Source organism: Pantherophis guttatus, chromosome 2 (genome assembly GCF_059756535.1).
Source record: "Pantherophis guttatus breed Tessera chromosome 2, ASM5975653v1, whole genome shotgun sequence".
NCBI classification, from domain to species: domain Eukaryota; kingdom Metazoa; phylum Chordata; class Lepidosauria; order Squamata; family Colubridae; genus Pantherophis; species Pantherophis guttatus.
The window spans coordinates 230584307-230599967 of NC_142064.1; the positions used below are offsets into that span (position 1 = coordinate 230584307).

Consider the following 15661-nt stretch of genomic DNA (forward strand, 5'->3'; position numbering starts at 1 on the left):
TCACCACTGGTATGTAGGTATTTATAAGTAAAAGAATGCAATAAGTTCCCCTTTTAAGTGTGGTGGAGCTGCTTTGGAGGAAAAAAGTTCATAGATAAAAGAAGATTGCTGGTGTAGGAGATTGGATCTTTTGTGACTAGAATGGACAAGGGTGGTTTTTTTTGCGGTGGGGGGGAGAGTGACAGCAAAAAGAGAAGAAATGAGGGAAGACAGTTTAGAGACATGGAAGTAAAGATCTGTCAGCTTGAAATGAAGGGTGATGATGTGGAAACTGCAATGCATGCAAATTGTTCTATATTCTATTTTCTCACTAATCAGTCCTTAAAGTAGGAGAGCTCTGTCTTCAGGGACTGCTAATTGCAAGTAAAAAAATAAGTTTATTCATAAAAAAAATATCCCTCGTGATCTTTAGTTACAACTTCTGTTGACAAACTACATCAAAGGGAAGTATTACAAAGAGGTGTTGAGAAGCTTAGGAGAAAATTGGCAGAAGAAGCATATTGTTATAGTAAATCTTCTAGGGATGGCAACAGGAATCAATGGATATGGCAAAAATGAGCCTACACCAATTGTTCTACATCAACTGAGAGGAGGCAGGTAGTGTGAGGTGTGCCTCTGGCTGTTTTCTTTAGAACAAACAAACAAAAATAAACAAATAGGGCCTTGCTTGCATATGCATTTGTTCCCATCCCTGTATCAACATAACAAACTCATTTGAAGTGTTAAGATTGACTTCTACATTTTAAAAAGTTAAAAAGCTACAATATTGACTCTAAAGCATTATTTTTTTTGTCAGGTACAAGGATCTGTTCAGTTTACAATGAAGCGCAGGTGGCATTCATCATTCATACGATATATTACCTAGTTAGTTAATAGGTTACTGTTATATAATACCAAATACTAAAAATGAACTGATGTCTAAAGAAGATCAAAAATGGATTATTTGTATAATGGTATATTAAGAGTATTTTGTTTCCCTGACAAATTTTTTTTTCCATTTCAGGCTGGGGGATGGAAGATGAGTCGATATGCATTGCTTATCCTCCTGCCAAATAGCTACCTTTGACAATTTCTGCCCAAACATGAGCTCATTGTCTGCCCCTTTGACCGAGTTATACCTCCAAGTCAACTGCACATTTCAGATAATTGGAAAAGCTCTAGGAATCGTCTTTCATTTCCACATGCTGACACTTAGGATGATGTTATCCTGACCTCACTTCATTCTGTCCTACTATACACAAGGCAGACAACGTTTAAGATAGAGAGTAAGCTATCCCTCTTGGGACTTCCTTTATATCCATGCCAGATCAAAGGGGGTACAGTTCATTGAACATAATTTATCTACCGGCATTGTAAAATAAATAGATTCACTCAAAGCATCAAGAACATTTGTCTGTAATAAAATAGAAACAACCAATGGATTCTATAAAATAACTCTTTATTGGCTCATTTATACACAGGAGAGGCAGTGAATTAATTTATCATTGTTTCAATTTATATCTGCCTGCTCTTCTTGTATGGTAGTAAAAGGCTGAAGAATACTGTATTTTTGTAACATTCTTCTTGTTTGCACAGAACTTCAAAAACTGCAAAATTTCAACGTCAGGGAGTTTTGGAATTTCTTTCAAATTCCTTTCTGGTACCATTTTTGAGCCTTATTTTCTGTTGTATACCAGAGGTTTATTTTTGGTTTTCCGTTACACTTATTGCTGTCACTTTGTAGTTTTTCTGCTTATCCATGTGTTCCTGAATTAAAGGAAAACTTCTCTAAATGTGAAGAGAATTCTTTCATGATATCTTTCTTTGGATTAACTGAACTGTAGGAAGCTAGAGAAGCTGAAGGCATCCATAAGGGGTATCCATGGGGGTGGGAAAGCAATGGTCAAGAAGACAAATGATAAACCATATAACTGGTACACCACATGATGCAAATACAAAAAATTAATACCGTATAGCTTTGATGGCATGTTTTAACATTGTGACAGCATTGTATACCCATAAGAGAGGCTCCATTGAATCCATACAAATTAACTGATATCCTATCTTCTAAGAACAAGAATTCCTTCAGCCCCAGTTACTATGTTCTGTTTTATGGCATGCGTCTTTCCAGGAATTGACAGAAGGTATATTAAGCTGGAGAAAAGAACTTAGTTAAATAAGACTGCTATTTTTCACAAATATCCCCTGTTTTGATGAGGAAGAACTTTTATAATTGGAAACAGTACAGGCATGTCAGTGTTTTTAATGATGTTTCATAGTCGACTTTTAAAAAAAGTGTTTTTTTGGTTTGATTTTACTAATTGCTAGAAACCTTTGGATTATTTATTAGCAGACAGAGAAGCTCTTAAATGGTCAGCTACCTGTCCATGACAATGGAAGAATAAACATAAAAATAGTAAAACAACAACAACAATAATGATAATAGTAGAATATCTCTATACTAGATTGCACTGAAGAGAAAAGCATATCAAATGTGCCTTGAAGTGTTAAGCCATTACAGATAGGGCTATCTCTGAATGCTATTGAAGTTCTCCAGAATAGGTTGATCAGATAGGGTTCCTATAATACTGTCCCCATATTTCTAGAAAGAGTTCAGAGAAGAGTGCAGAGAAGAGCAACAAAGATGATTAGGGGATTGGAGGCTAAAACATATGAAGAACGGTTGCAAGAACTGGGTATGTCTAGTTTGGTGAAGAGAAGGACTAGGGGAGACATGATAGCAGTGTTCCAGTATCTCAGGGGTTCCCACAAAGAAGAGGGAGTCAAACTATTCTTCAAAGCACCTGAGGGTAGAACAAGAAGTAATGGGTGGAAACTAATCAAGGAGAGAAGCAATTTATGTTTACTTGCGACTTTCCTCGGCTAGACTATATTGCTGACGAGCAATGATTGGCGCAGCCACTAGCAACCAGAAGTAGCGGGAATTGCTGGCCCCGGATTGGTTGTGCTATCTGACAGCTCGTTATTTAAGCGACTGTCAGAGGGGTTTTTGTTCGTTCTCTGTTCTGCCTCACTCTTGTTTGTTATATGTTTCGGTTCCATTGTGTTGCATTAAAAACAGATGTTATTAGCCTCCTGCCTCAGTGTGCTCCCTCTTAATACACAACTAAGAACTAAGGAGAAATTTCCTGACAGTTAGAACAATTAATAAGTGGAACAACTTGCCTGCAGAAGTTGGGAATGTGCCAACACTGGAAATTTTTAAGAAGATGTTGGATAACTATTTGTCTGAAGTGGTGTAGGGTTTCCTGCCTGGGCTAGAAAACCTCCAAGGTCCCTTCCAACTCTGCTATTCTATTCTATTCTATTCTATTCTATTCTATTCTATTCTATTCTATTCTATTCTATTCTATTCTATTCTATTCTATTCTTTTCTTTTCTTTTCTTTTCGAGTAACCTACCAGGAATTCAAGAATGCATGAATAGGAAAGACTCATTCCAACTGTTGTTGAGTGTAAAACATACAGTATCTGTCTGGCAGTGGCCATTCACCCTCTGTTTGAAAATTTCCAATGGTTGCTATATGCAGCCTATTCCACTACTAAATAGTTTTTCTGCTTAGGAAATTTCTCTTAACATTATCTTGAAGCTTTCTTTCAACCAACTGGTCGTTAGCCTGCACTTGGGGTTTCAACTGAGAAGAGTTTGGCTTCTCTTGCAGCTTATTGCAGTCTTCAGGATATTTGTATATTTTTTTTCTCCTTAGTTTTCTCATTTGGAAATAAAACAGTCCCAGCACCTTCACACGTTTCCCATTGTTCTTGGTTTCCATACCACTCATGCTCATAGTTGTTCATCTCCCCAAAGCCTACTCTATTTTCTCCATATTCCTTTTAAAGTTTGGTGCTCAGAACTGAACACAGTTTTCTAAATACAATCTAGCCAATCCTGATATAAGAGGACTATGATATGTTCCTAACACAATGCCTCTGCAATGGAAACCAAGACTGTACTGATCATTTTAACAATTGAACATCACCTTGTGGTGGGTTTGGCCACATTTTCAAAACTTTTCTTACTCAGAATTTTCCTTCTGCTAATTTATATGAGCTTAACAATAGGACGATCTGATTCATTATTTCAGCTGAGATACCTATTTGAATTTGTTTATAATACTGGAAGAATGGTGGTTCATAGTTTGTAGGGTCTAGACTTTACTCTTATAGGGCATATAAACAACATCTAGCAATGTAATGTAGCTTATGAATTCTTACTATAACATTCCTAAGATTTTATGCCATTAATTTAAAATGAACATTCAGACTAATAAAACTAAATCCATAATAATATCCATATCTTTTGGATATTATCTTTTTATCTAGGGAGTTTACTTGTCATAATTGTATATGTATAGATTTCATTTGCCAGTAATGCCAAGTTGCATATAACTTGTTTATTTTCTGTTTATCTAGAAATAAATTCAACAGTCCCCTGAAGCTGCACTTAAACTCATTTGAATAGACTTTTTAGGGTGATTTACTTATTTGACCTATAAATATAGTACAGCTTCATTTTGAGCTCCAAAGCAATAAGATTGTTGTTGTTGTGTTGTTGTTGCTGGAGAATCTCATAGAAATGTATCTTAAAGTGGATGTCAGGATAATATGGATGAAGCTATAAGTGCAACACACTATGCAGCAAAACTCCATTAAATTTTTACTGATAACCTTTTCAAAAGAGAAAAAGATAGAAGCTCATAAAGCTAGAAATATCCACCTTAAGTAATATAGACAATCACCATCAGAGAAAGGAGTGGTCTAAGGGAAAAAGAAAGGTCTGAGTAAATACATTTTAGGCATCTTCAGTACATAACTTCTCAAATGAGCTTGCCACAAACAGAATACCTTTGGAGTTGATGTTTTAGTCTGGTAAAATGCAATGCAGTCATACTAGGGGTGAATGGATTTTAAAAAATTCAATTCAAACCCATGGCCTGTTTTTCCTTTCTTACAGAATATTTATCATTCACTTTAAAATCAGCACAACCATTTGTTCTTTTGCTTTTTAATCCAGTTCTTTGCCAATGATCTTTTTTTTTTAACCAGTGGGGAAAATGGTGTTTAGCGTTCTTCCCAAAGGCTTACATAAAATGAAGCTCTGCTTTGTTTGATCAATGTTTAGGGGGAAATACAACTGGTTGGATTTATACAACACTGATACATTATATGCCATCAATTTGTGTCAACCATTCGCAACCACATATTTTTTTTTTGTAGGATGATCTGTCCCCAAGGCTTCCACTTGATATCTCCCAACCATGCAGCCATTATCAATGAAACTACCATATTTTCAGTGTATAAGACACACCTTTCTCCCTCCCCCCTAAAAGAGGGTGAAAATTTGGGTGCGTCTTATACACTGAATGTAGCCCTGCCCAGCCTCTGAAACAGAAGTTTCAGAAGCTGAAAAAAGCCTCTTAAAGGGAGGTTTCAGAAGCTGAAAAAAGCCTCTTAAAGGGAGGTTTCAGAAGCTGAAAAAAAAGCAAGGCGCAGAGCTCACAACCAACAAACCTGCTGCTAAAGTTCACCTCTGAGAACAGCTGATTGGGGGTATTCCAGGAGGCTGATCTACCTGCCAATCAGCTTTTTTCTTATTTTCCTCCCCAAAAACTAAGGTGCGTCTTATACTCAGGTGCATCTTATAGTCTGAAAAATATGGTAAGTTCATCTGTCTTTCTGCTGTTTGTCCTTTTCTTCTCTTAACTGCCATCATTCCTATCATTATATAATTATCGAGGGATCCTGATAATTTATGCCTCAAGTAACAACTCTGGATTGATTTGAATCCATTTGTTTCCTATATGGTGGTGCAGTATTAGAATGCAGTATTGCAGGCTACTTCTGCTGACTACCAACTGCCTGCAATTTCGCAGTTCGAATCTCACTCGACTCAAAGTTGAGTCAGCCTTCCATCCTTCCGAGGTCGGTAAAATGAGGACCTAGATTGTTGGGGGCAATATGCAGACTCTGTAAACCACTTAGAGAGGGCTATAAAGCACCATGAAGTAGTATATAAGTCTAAATGCTATTGCTATATCTTAGCAAGGTGGAAATCTAAAAAGTTCTTCTCCATCTGGAACAGAGTTTCATTAAAAAAAAATAACAATAAGAAGATGATTTAAGCCAGAAGCACACAAAATATAAGCATTTGGTAATATTTTTCATGTTTCTTCATTGCTCTTTTTTATTTCCTTTTAATTTGTCATTTTAAGTTGCAGAGTAAAGTTTGTAATTAAATGTGGGCATGAATCACATTTTCTGTCAAAACAATAATTTAAATTGCAGTTTACAATCAGAAGCATTTCAACATCTATCAAAGGGTCAAAATAGAGGAAAGCCTTAAGGAAGATGAAACATATATAAGACCATTTGCACCTGGTACAGAGTTTTAAGTTATCTGATTAAAATAACAAACAAACAAACAAACAAACGAACAAACAAACAATACTGCACTGTCTCATTCAATTGGTCAAAAACCAACTCCATGAAAATTTCCTTAAAATAGAATTCCATGAAAATTTAAATTCTGTGAATTTTTTCTGAATGGAAGATAATATTCTTAGACATACTTAATTTTTTTTGAAACCCAAAGATAAACTCCCAAGAAAATGTATTCTGTTATATTTCCTAGTCATGATCCTCCTATCACTCTTAAGGCTCGTGAGAAATGGTTGGAGGATTTTGAAAAACCTGTGTTTTTATCCATCAGTCCAATGTGACTGGTGGTTAATTGTTATAACTGATTTCAAACCCACTAGTAGAACTCTCAGTGGCTTGCCAGATCCACACAGAATAGTATATAGTATATATACTATTAATAGTATATAGTAGTATTCAAGTGTTTGAAATCCTTATTATTTTTGGCTTTATACTTTGGCTTGTTGTGAAAGAAACTCTCCAAAATTTCTGCTTCATGACAAATACCTGATAGGAAAGTTGCTTGGTTTACTGCTTGAGACACAAGGAGAGCAGGACTGATCAGAGTGATTAATGATAGGTAAATTGGAATTCTTCAAAACCTTTTATCGTTTTATCATTCAGTATGAAAGGATCCTATGTCTATGCCATGAAATAGCAAATTAATGATTAGTGACAACAAATAAATGTCCTGAAATACATCAGGATTAATCCTGGATAGTTTTTTTTTTTTTTTTTTTGTCATAGCTCAAAAATTAACCAGTATTCCTGTAATCTATCTTCTAAAAGCAAAGTTCATATTCGAAAGCTTCCAAAATACAAGTACAGTTCCAAAACTCTGTTTGTACTCTGTGACTGTCTCCTATTTTCCACTGGATTAATCTTTAATGTGGCATAAAGGGAAAATGATTGAACACATGTGGAGTAATTATAGCATTATCCATAATTAATTTAATAAAATAATTTATTTTAATTGTTGTCCTCACTCTATCCATCTTTTGGAGAGTGGCTCTTCCATGCCATGCAAAAAAGAAACCTTTTTATTTCTTCTTTTCACCACTTGCCTCAAAATGTCAACTTCTAATATTTATGAATTCTCCAAAATCAAGTATAATGGAATGTGGGAGTGGCCTTGGGGAAAGTGGGGAAGAGATGCTGCCTAGGAAATAATCAGACAAGTGAGGCAGAAGCCCCCAGTGGCTTCACAGTCGGAACAAAAAAAAATGGTAAGAACCTTCCAGCAGGAAGTTTTGTATTTTCAGGCTTTCAAGATTCTGTTAATGTAGTTTTATAATAATGTAGATTTACCTCATCTAATCATGTTTCCCATCTGGTTTGTCCGCAAGTGCTGACATCAATCTTGCCTCCTACTTTCTTCTAAAAAGAAGAATTTCAAGAACAGCCTTCCCATCCTCAAGGAACCCCACTAACCACTGAGCATCTGGCAGCTGTACTGTTACAGAACCAACAGCAAGTAGATGGGCAGATGACCAATTTACAGAATGCCATGATACAACTAACACAGCAATTGGGGCAGAATTTGTCTTACCCCATGGCCTCAGAACAGATAGCAGCTCAACCAATGCACTTATCTTCCCATGGAAGCTTTTTAGAGAAATTTGGAGGGAGTCAAGATCAATTCCATCAATTTCATTTGTCACTTGGTATGGAATGTTTATGGCTGGAAGACTGGTGGAATTTGCCACTGATTGTACCAAAATGACCTTTGTACCGAGCCTCTGGAAGGAAGTAGCTGCTAAGCAGGCAATACTATTCATTGAGGGGAATTTGAATGCAGGAATCCAAATCGCAGCAAAGAAACAGTACCCCATGTCTATATGGGAGTTAGCAATCCTTGAAGAATGTCTAGATACCAATCTTACAAAGAGATTTGTTATCTCTTTCAGTTCACTAGCATTGTGCAAACTAATGCATCAGGTGAGGTGATAGAAGTAGTCCTACTCCATGCAGAGAAAAAGGGAGAGGGGTATTTATTTCATATATCACATAAATGGGAATCCTGATCACATGACTACTGTTCACCACTGTGGTAACTTTGAACAATTGCTGAATAAGTGGTCATAACCCCAAGACTACTGGTATATTTTGGGCATTTTTTTTTATAAAAAAATAGTAGTAGTAGTTGTTTACTAAATAATAATATAAATATTGTTGATGTCACTGTCAGCTAGATATCTAGACTATATTATTATTATTCAGCAATCATGATGACATCTAAAAAGAATCTAGCTGTATTTTTATTTTTTTTATTTTTTTTTTGCTTTCCTTAATTTCATGCAACTACTTTTATTCTGTTTTTCCAGTTTGAGTAATCACAAGCCATTCCACTAATTATTTTATAAAAATACAGCAATTACCTTAACTTTACAGGATTATCACCCTTTTTGATATCTTGCCGGATTGTGTGATCCTTAAGTCTTCCAGATTTCTGAACAATTAATTTTTTGTTTGTTTTTTACATTGAAATGATCATGCCCTTGGCAGAATAATCTTGCAGAAAAAAATCTGCATATTTAGACTACATTTTTTTTTTTACCTCCTGGAAGTGCTGCTGAATTAAACATTATAGTAATTGAGTACTCATACACTTTAAGTACCCATCTGGCATTTTTAGTATAGAGTAAAGTCTTAAAGCTCTCATTCCCTTTATGCAATGAAGATGAATCTGATCTCTCCTTTCCCATCTCATTCTTTGACTGTGTCATTTTTACTCTCCCTTTCATTTTGCCTGATCTTTAAACAATTTTTAAGGAAGCAAAAATTACAACCCAGTATTACCTGGCTGATCTCAACAGGCTAAGAAGAATTGCATTAATTATGTTGCTATTAATTAGGTTGGTATCTAAGATTAATACTTGACATGGTAGATCCCAGTTCCATAAATTAGACTAATGGGAGAAGATATTGGTCCTGTTGTGAAGAAAGCCATGTGGCCAGCAAAAGAAATTTAAATATTATCAAATAATTGATAACCCTTTCCAACCTGATATCCACCAAGAATGGCGTATTCTGAGCTAGGATAAAGGTTCCCCTCACACATATGTGCTCTAGGGGGAGCTCTTCCGGCTCTAGGGGGCGGTGCTCATCTCCATTACAAAGCCAAAAAGCCAGCGCTGTCCAAAGATGTCTCTGTGATCATGTGGCCGGCATGACTCAACGCCAAAGGCACACAGAACGCTGTTACCTTCCCATCAAAGGTGGTCCCTATTTTTCTACTTGCATTTTTTACATGCTTTCGAACTGCTAGGTTAGCAAAAGCTGGGACAAGGAACAGGAGCTCACCCTGTTATATGGCACTAGGAATTCGAACCGCTGAACTGCCGAACTTTCGATCGACAAGCTCAGTGTCTTAGCCACTGAGCCACCGTGTCCCTAAAAATGAGCTCAGAAAGGTTCAGTTGTGATATTGCTTTCTGTAAAGAAACAAGTCATGGCCACCAGCCAAGATACTTACAAACAGAAGATCAGACAAATGCATAGAAGAAAAGGTTACTCATAACTATTCATTGAACACCTTTACCCCATCCTCACTATGGAAAACAAAAAGTGTAGATTTGCTGACACAGGAGAATATTTGTAGCTCAGAGTTGAAATGATGAGTGCTTGATGCTCTCTAAGCTTGGTTGTTTTGTTGTAGACATTTCATTACCCAAACTAGGTAATATCATCAGTGCTGGTAGGGAGGGGTTTGCTCTTATTTTAATTTGCTCTCAACTTACCTATCCTGGCATTCATTTATTGTATAGACCTATGTCTTTGAAACACTTTCTGTTAAAAAAGAGGACAATCTAAGGCAGTAAGTTTCTTAGATCACAACTCCCAGACACCCTCTGAAGCTTGGCAGAAATTCTTGATGTGGTTGAAAATATTCAAATAGATGCTTGGAGAATAGGCCTATTCAACTCAATTAAAGATGCACCTTTAATGAACTGAAATCTCAGTGAATTGAAACAAATTTAATGTATGAGGTCTTGGTTTCATCCACCCTCGTATATCATTGAAAGATCAGAAATGGCCTTTAATCAAGAGAAGTTGCACACCTGTTTTGTAGGATCATTATCACAATTACAATAAGAAGCATAAAGGATGCTTCAGTTTTAGGATAAGAAGATGAATCCAACAAGACAGACTTCAGAGGATAATTAGCAGAAAAACTGCAGAACTGCAGAAAAAACAATTACTACCAACTTGCCTTCCATTGAGGACCTGTATACTGCACGAATCAAAAAGAGGGTTGAGAAAATATTTACAGACCCCTCGCATCCCGGACATAAATTGTTTCAACTCCTGCCCTCAAAATGACACTATAGAGCACTACACACCAAAACAACTAGACACAAGAACAGTTTTTTCCCAAATGTCATCATTCTGCTAAACAAATAATTCCCTCAACACTGTCAAACTATTCACTAAGTCTGCATTACTATTACTATTAGTCTTCTCATCATTCCTATCACCCATCTCCTCCCACTTATGACTGCATGACTGTAACTTTGTTGCTTCTACCCTTATGATTTATATTTATATTGATTGTTTCCTAGTATTTATTTATTTATTTATTTATTTATTATTTAATTTGTATACCACCCTTCTCCAACAGGACTCCGGGCGGTGAACAGCCATGGTAAAAACACAACATATAAAATTTAAAAACAATTTAAAAAACATTAAATAATTTTGGCCATCAATTTAAAATAACCCAATTAAAGCCAATTATGGTTTGATTGCTTATTTGTACCCTATGACTATCATTAAGTGTTGTACCTATGATTCTTGATGAATATATCTTGTCTTTTTATGTCCAATCACACTTGGCCAATAAAGGATTCTGTTCTGTTCTGTTCTGTTCATAAAGAATACACCATCCATAAGATAACTGTATAAATAAATCTTTCAAAATATACCCCCTTTTCTTGATAAAAAACCCCTTTGAAAAATATCAATTATCACAAGATAAAGAGAACAAATATATTTTAGTTAATTCTTCTTCCTGTTCTTGCACGTTATATCCTTGCTTCATTTTTATTTTTTAAATTAATTTTTCACTTTTTAATTCTTTTTTCCACTTTCTATTCTCACTTTTCAGTCTAAATGAGTTTCCTTGTAACAGACACACAGAAATTCCCATAAAAGTCAAGTAATTTTTTTTAAAAAAGCATACTGAGAATGAAATTACCAGTGCATTTACGATCTGTGTCTTCCTTTTTTGACCCACTAATTGTTAACTTGCAGTTGAAGTTTTCTTCCCAATATTCTGCAAACCATACATTTCTTCTGTTGTTTTCCAATGTGCGGGATGTAAAATAGGTATCAAATCCTAAAATGACAGAGAACAAAAGTTGCTTTTTAATAAAAAAAAGTAGAATACAAGAAGAATATTTTAAGTCTGCAAGTAGGAATAAGGCACAAATAGAAACTGAGCATTAGTAATTAGCAAGGAAGACAGAGAGGGAGGCTTCCGCCAAATGAACTCTTTAATACCTCACATTATCTATATAGTAATGTTGAGATTAATAGGAACATCCCGGGTTTTACTTTGATGGGAGAAAAAGGAGAAATTTTCTGTACTACCTGAGTTTTCCCAAAAATGAGACCCTGTCTTATATTTTTTGTCACCAAAAAGGGCACCAGGTTTTATTTTTGGGGAGGGGGAGATGTTGTCCACTGACTCACCTCACTTGTGCGCATCGCCCCTGGCCTCCTTTTTGATATCAGAGGCCTTCAAGAACTTCTTCTGCAGCTGGCAAGGCTTTCCTGAAGGCCTCTGCAGCCGATAACAGAGCTCCGGATTGATTCTGTTATCGGCTGCAGAGGCCTTCAGGAAAGCCTTGCCAGCTGCAGAGAAATGGGCCAGCAAGACAGGTGTTGGGGTGAGTGAGGCATCGCTGTAACTGTCCAAAGGTAAGTAGTACTGCAGTTACACAGACACACCCCATCCCCATCCTAGCTTAATTTTTACCTGTGCACCTGGTGTGGGAGGGCGTCTTAATTAGGCCTTATTTTGGAGGGTAGGGCTTATATTGTAAAATTTTTACACATGTAAAAATAAAAAAAACCTACCTACTTTCAAGGTAGGTCATATTTTTGGGGAAACACCGTATAGCCATACAGTAATTCTATGTACAGTACTTCCGACATGTGCCTTTCCTTAAAACAACAAGGCTGAATGTTATAATAAAATAGTTATGTGTGCTGAGGGTACTGAGCTGGCTCACTCTAATTAATAAAATTTGTAGATCTATATTAGTCGATTCATAAATTCAGCTATATTTGACCCCTTGTGTGTTGCTTCAATTCTTCCCACTAAAACATAACACAAATGTTGTAATGTTGCTTCTGTATATAGCTCAATTTATGCTTCTGTATATAGCTCAATTGAGCTATATATATAGCTCAATTTATGCATATGGGACAAAACTATATTAATGAAAAACGTATGAGTCATTACACTGAAAGCCATTTTTTCCCCGTAATGTTAAGGCATAAACAGAATGAAATAACTTTAAAAAAAAAAATCACAATTTTAGAAAATTACCTTCAACTGCCAATTCACAAATCAGCATTACAGATTTTAAAAGTCTAAGACTGTATCACCCAAATTACTGATTTTCACCAGTTTTTATTCTACAGGATCCAATTTGGGTCATTCCTGACCCAACCAGAGGTTTAGTCTTTTAAGCTTTTGGACTCATGCTGGAGCCCATTCTGAGGGAATTTCTCTCTACTGGAATGTGTCCAGTTTTTATTCTCTTGGCATTGCCTTATGAGTAGATGATATGTATGTTGACCTGATAAATCATATCATTTGTATCCCTTTAGCTTCTGCTGTTTGGTTTACAGAACAGGAGCAGAAGAAGCTTCAGAGCAATGCAGAGAACCATTGTAATAAATCAATGGACACAGCAGCTAAATTCCAGCCTTACAATCTGAATGCTGACCTTTGTACCCGAGGCATATAAAATTCACAGGAGAAGAAGGATCGGGGGGAGGAGGGAGTGGCACAGGGATGGGAGTGTCAAATTGCAACTTTCAGTTTGGGCAATGAGGCGCTGACAGCTATTAATGGGACTTCATGCAGCATGAAAGAGCAATGACTAGCTGTGATAACTGAGCTGTCAGCACAACTCATGCATTACAGGATTATAAATCTTTTGCAAAGCTCGGCGGTATCAGGTATCTGTATGACTGAGCTCTAAATGGAATTCTGCTTTTGTTTTATCTCACTCTGTCTCTGAGTGTGTGCAGCACCCACACATGTGTGTGTGTTCCTTACTTCTCACATTAACAAAATAACGTATGCACCTGCTTGATTATGCCGCTTGGAGAAGTGCACTTGGATCACAGAGCACTGACTACATAAGTTCATCAACGTTTTGGGAAGTCATTGGTACAAAAAAACAAATCCTAAATAACGAACAGAAAAAAATGATTGGGATAGGTAAAAAAAAAAAAGATGATCAGGGGACTGGAGGCTAAAACATATAAAGAACGGTTGCAGGAACTGGGTATGTCTAGTTTAATGAAAAGAAGGACTAGGGGAGACATGATAGCAGTGTTCCAATATCTCAGAGGCTGCCACAGAGAGGAGGGAATCAAGCTATTCTCCAAAGCATCTGAGGGTGGGACAAGAAGCAATGGGTGGAAACTAATCAAGGAGAGAAGCAACTTAGAACTAAGGAGAAATTTCCTGACAGTTAGAACAATTAATCAGTGGAACAACTTGCCTCCAGAAGTTGTGAATGCTCCAACACTGGAGCATTCCAGTGGAGCAATTTTTAAGAAGATGTTGGATAATCACTTGCCTAAAGTGGTGTAGGGTTTCCTGCCTAAGCAGAGGTTGGACTCGAAGACCTCCAAGGTCCGTTTCAACTCTCCTATTCTATTCTAAATGAGGACCCAGATTTTTGGGGACAATATGCTGACTCTTGTAAACAGCTTAGAAAATGCTGTAAGACGCTATTGAAGCTGTATATAAGTCCAAGTGCCATTGCTATTATGTGACCACAGTTTTTATTTTCTTTAGGAAATATAGTACTGTTCAGGTAGAAATAGAAAAAGGAAACTACCTTTTTAATTACAAGAGGTAGTCTTGACCTGGAATATAAACTATTTTAGGCTTCATTGTGTATTTTGATGATTCAATCCTAAATACAGTATTTACAAAAAGGCAAATTAATTGGTAAAAAGGAAATGTGGTCAGGTCCACTAAAACTGTACATTGGGTGACAGCAATGCATATTTCGATGTCCAGAACTCATTATGCCAGTCTTACTAGAAATCAGGCACACATAAGGAAGCAATGGTTAAATTCTGTGTAATTTTCCTCTCTTGTTCCTCTACAACTTCCCAGACAGAGAAGTAAGAAACCATGTCAAGGAATAAAAAGAGAGAAGGAGAACACAGAATGGGAGGAATAGAAGAACACAGCTATACAAATGAAAATGTACTCCTTTTTGGATTCAGCCAAATAGTAACATTTTCTTCTACATGGAAAACCAAAAAAAAAAAAAACCCAAACCAAAAAAAAAAAAAAAAAAACCCATGATATTAGTTGTAACAGCCAAAAGGTTTATCCTGTCTACCTCCAAAGGGAAATTAAATACATTTTTTTAAAGGTTCTTGTCTCTCTAGTCTTTAAACTGATTTGATGATTCAATAACTTTGAGATCATTTGCTAAATGCCTCCTTGTTGTTCCAAAAATATTGAAATTAAGCAAGAGGGTTTTCAACAACAATGCACTTGGATTAGAATGACTATTTAGAACCATGATAAATGTTTACTTCAGTTTCTGTCACTGTTACATAAAAAGCATTGTAATCAGCTTAATATTTGCTTAATCAGCCAAACCAGCAATAATGTTAACAGTCAAAAGCTTCTTTTATTGACAATATAAATACCCTACTTATTCTCATTCATGAAATAGTGGCTTCGTTTCGCATAGCACGTTTAATATTTTCTTCTTTAGCCACAAATGAAATAGCTTTTGAATTAAAGTCGTGCAAGCCATTTTATGTTCATTGTTATAAAAGAAAAGAAAAAGAAAGGTTTCTTTCAGGTCATGAAAACTGAGATTTAGATTGGTTATTCCATACAGGTACTCCTTAATTTAGAAGAATTCATTTAATGACTGTTCAAAGTTACGACACTGGACAAAAAGTGATTTATGACCTTTTTTCACAGTTACAACCTTTGACCTTTGAAGCATCCCCATGATCATGTGATC

The 15661-nt window shown here is 36.1% G+C and overlaps 1 protein-coding gene across 3 annotated transcripts in view; it reads right to left on the reverse strand.

The window, feature by feature from the left end:
• The window catches only part of GRM7 (glutamate metabotropic receptor 7), a 496237-nt gene that overhangs the window by 157975 nt on the left and 322601 nt on the right, over positions 1–15661 (reverse strand). For all 3 annotated transcript variants that reach the window (XM_034431643.3, XM_034431644.3, XM_034431645.3), the window contains exon 5: positions 11614–11754. In XM_034431643.3, the coding sequence (XP_034287534.1) occupies positions 11614–11754 (141 nt within the window). The remainder of the gene's footprint in view (positions 1–11613; positions 11755–15661) is intronic.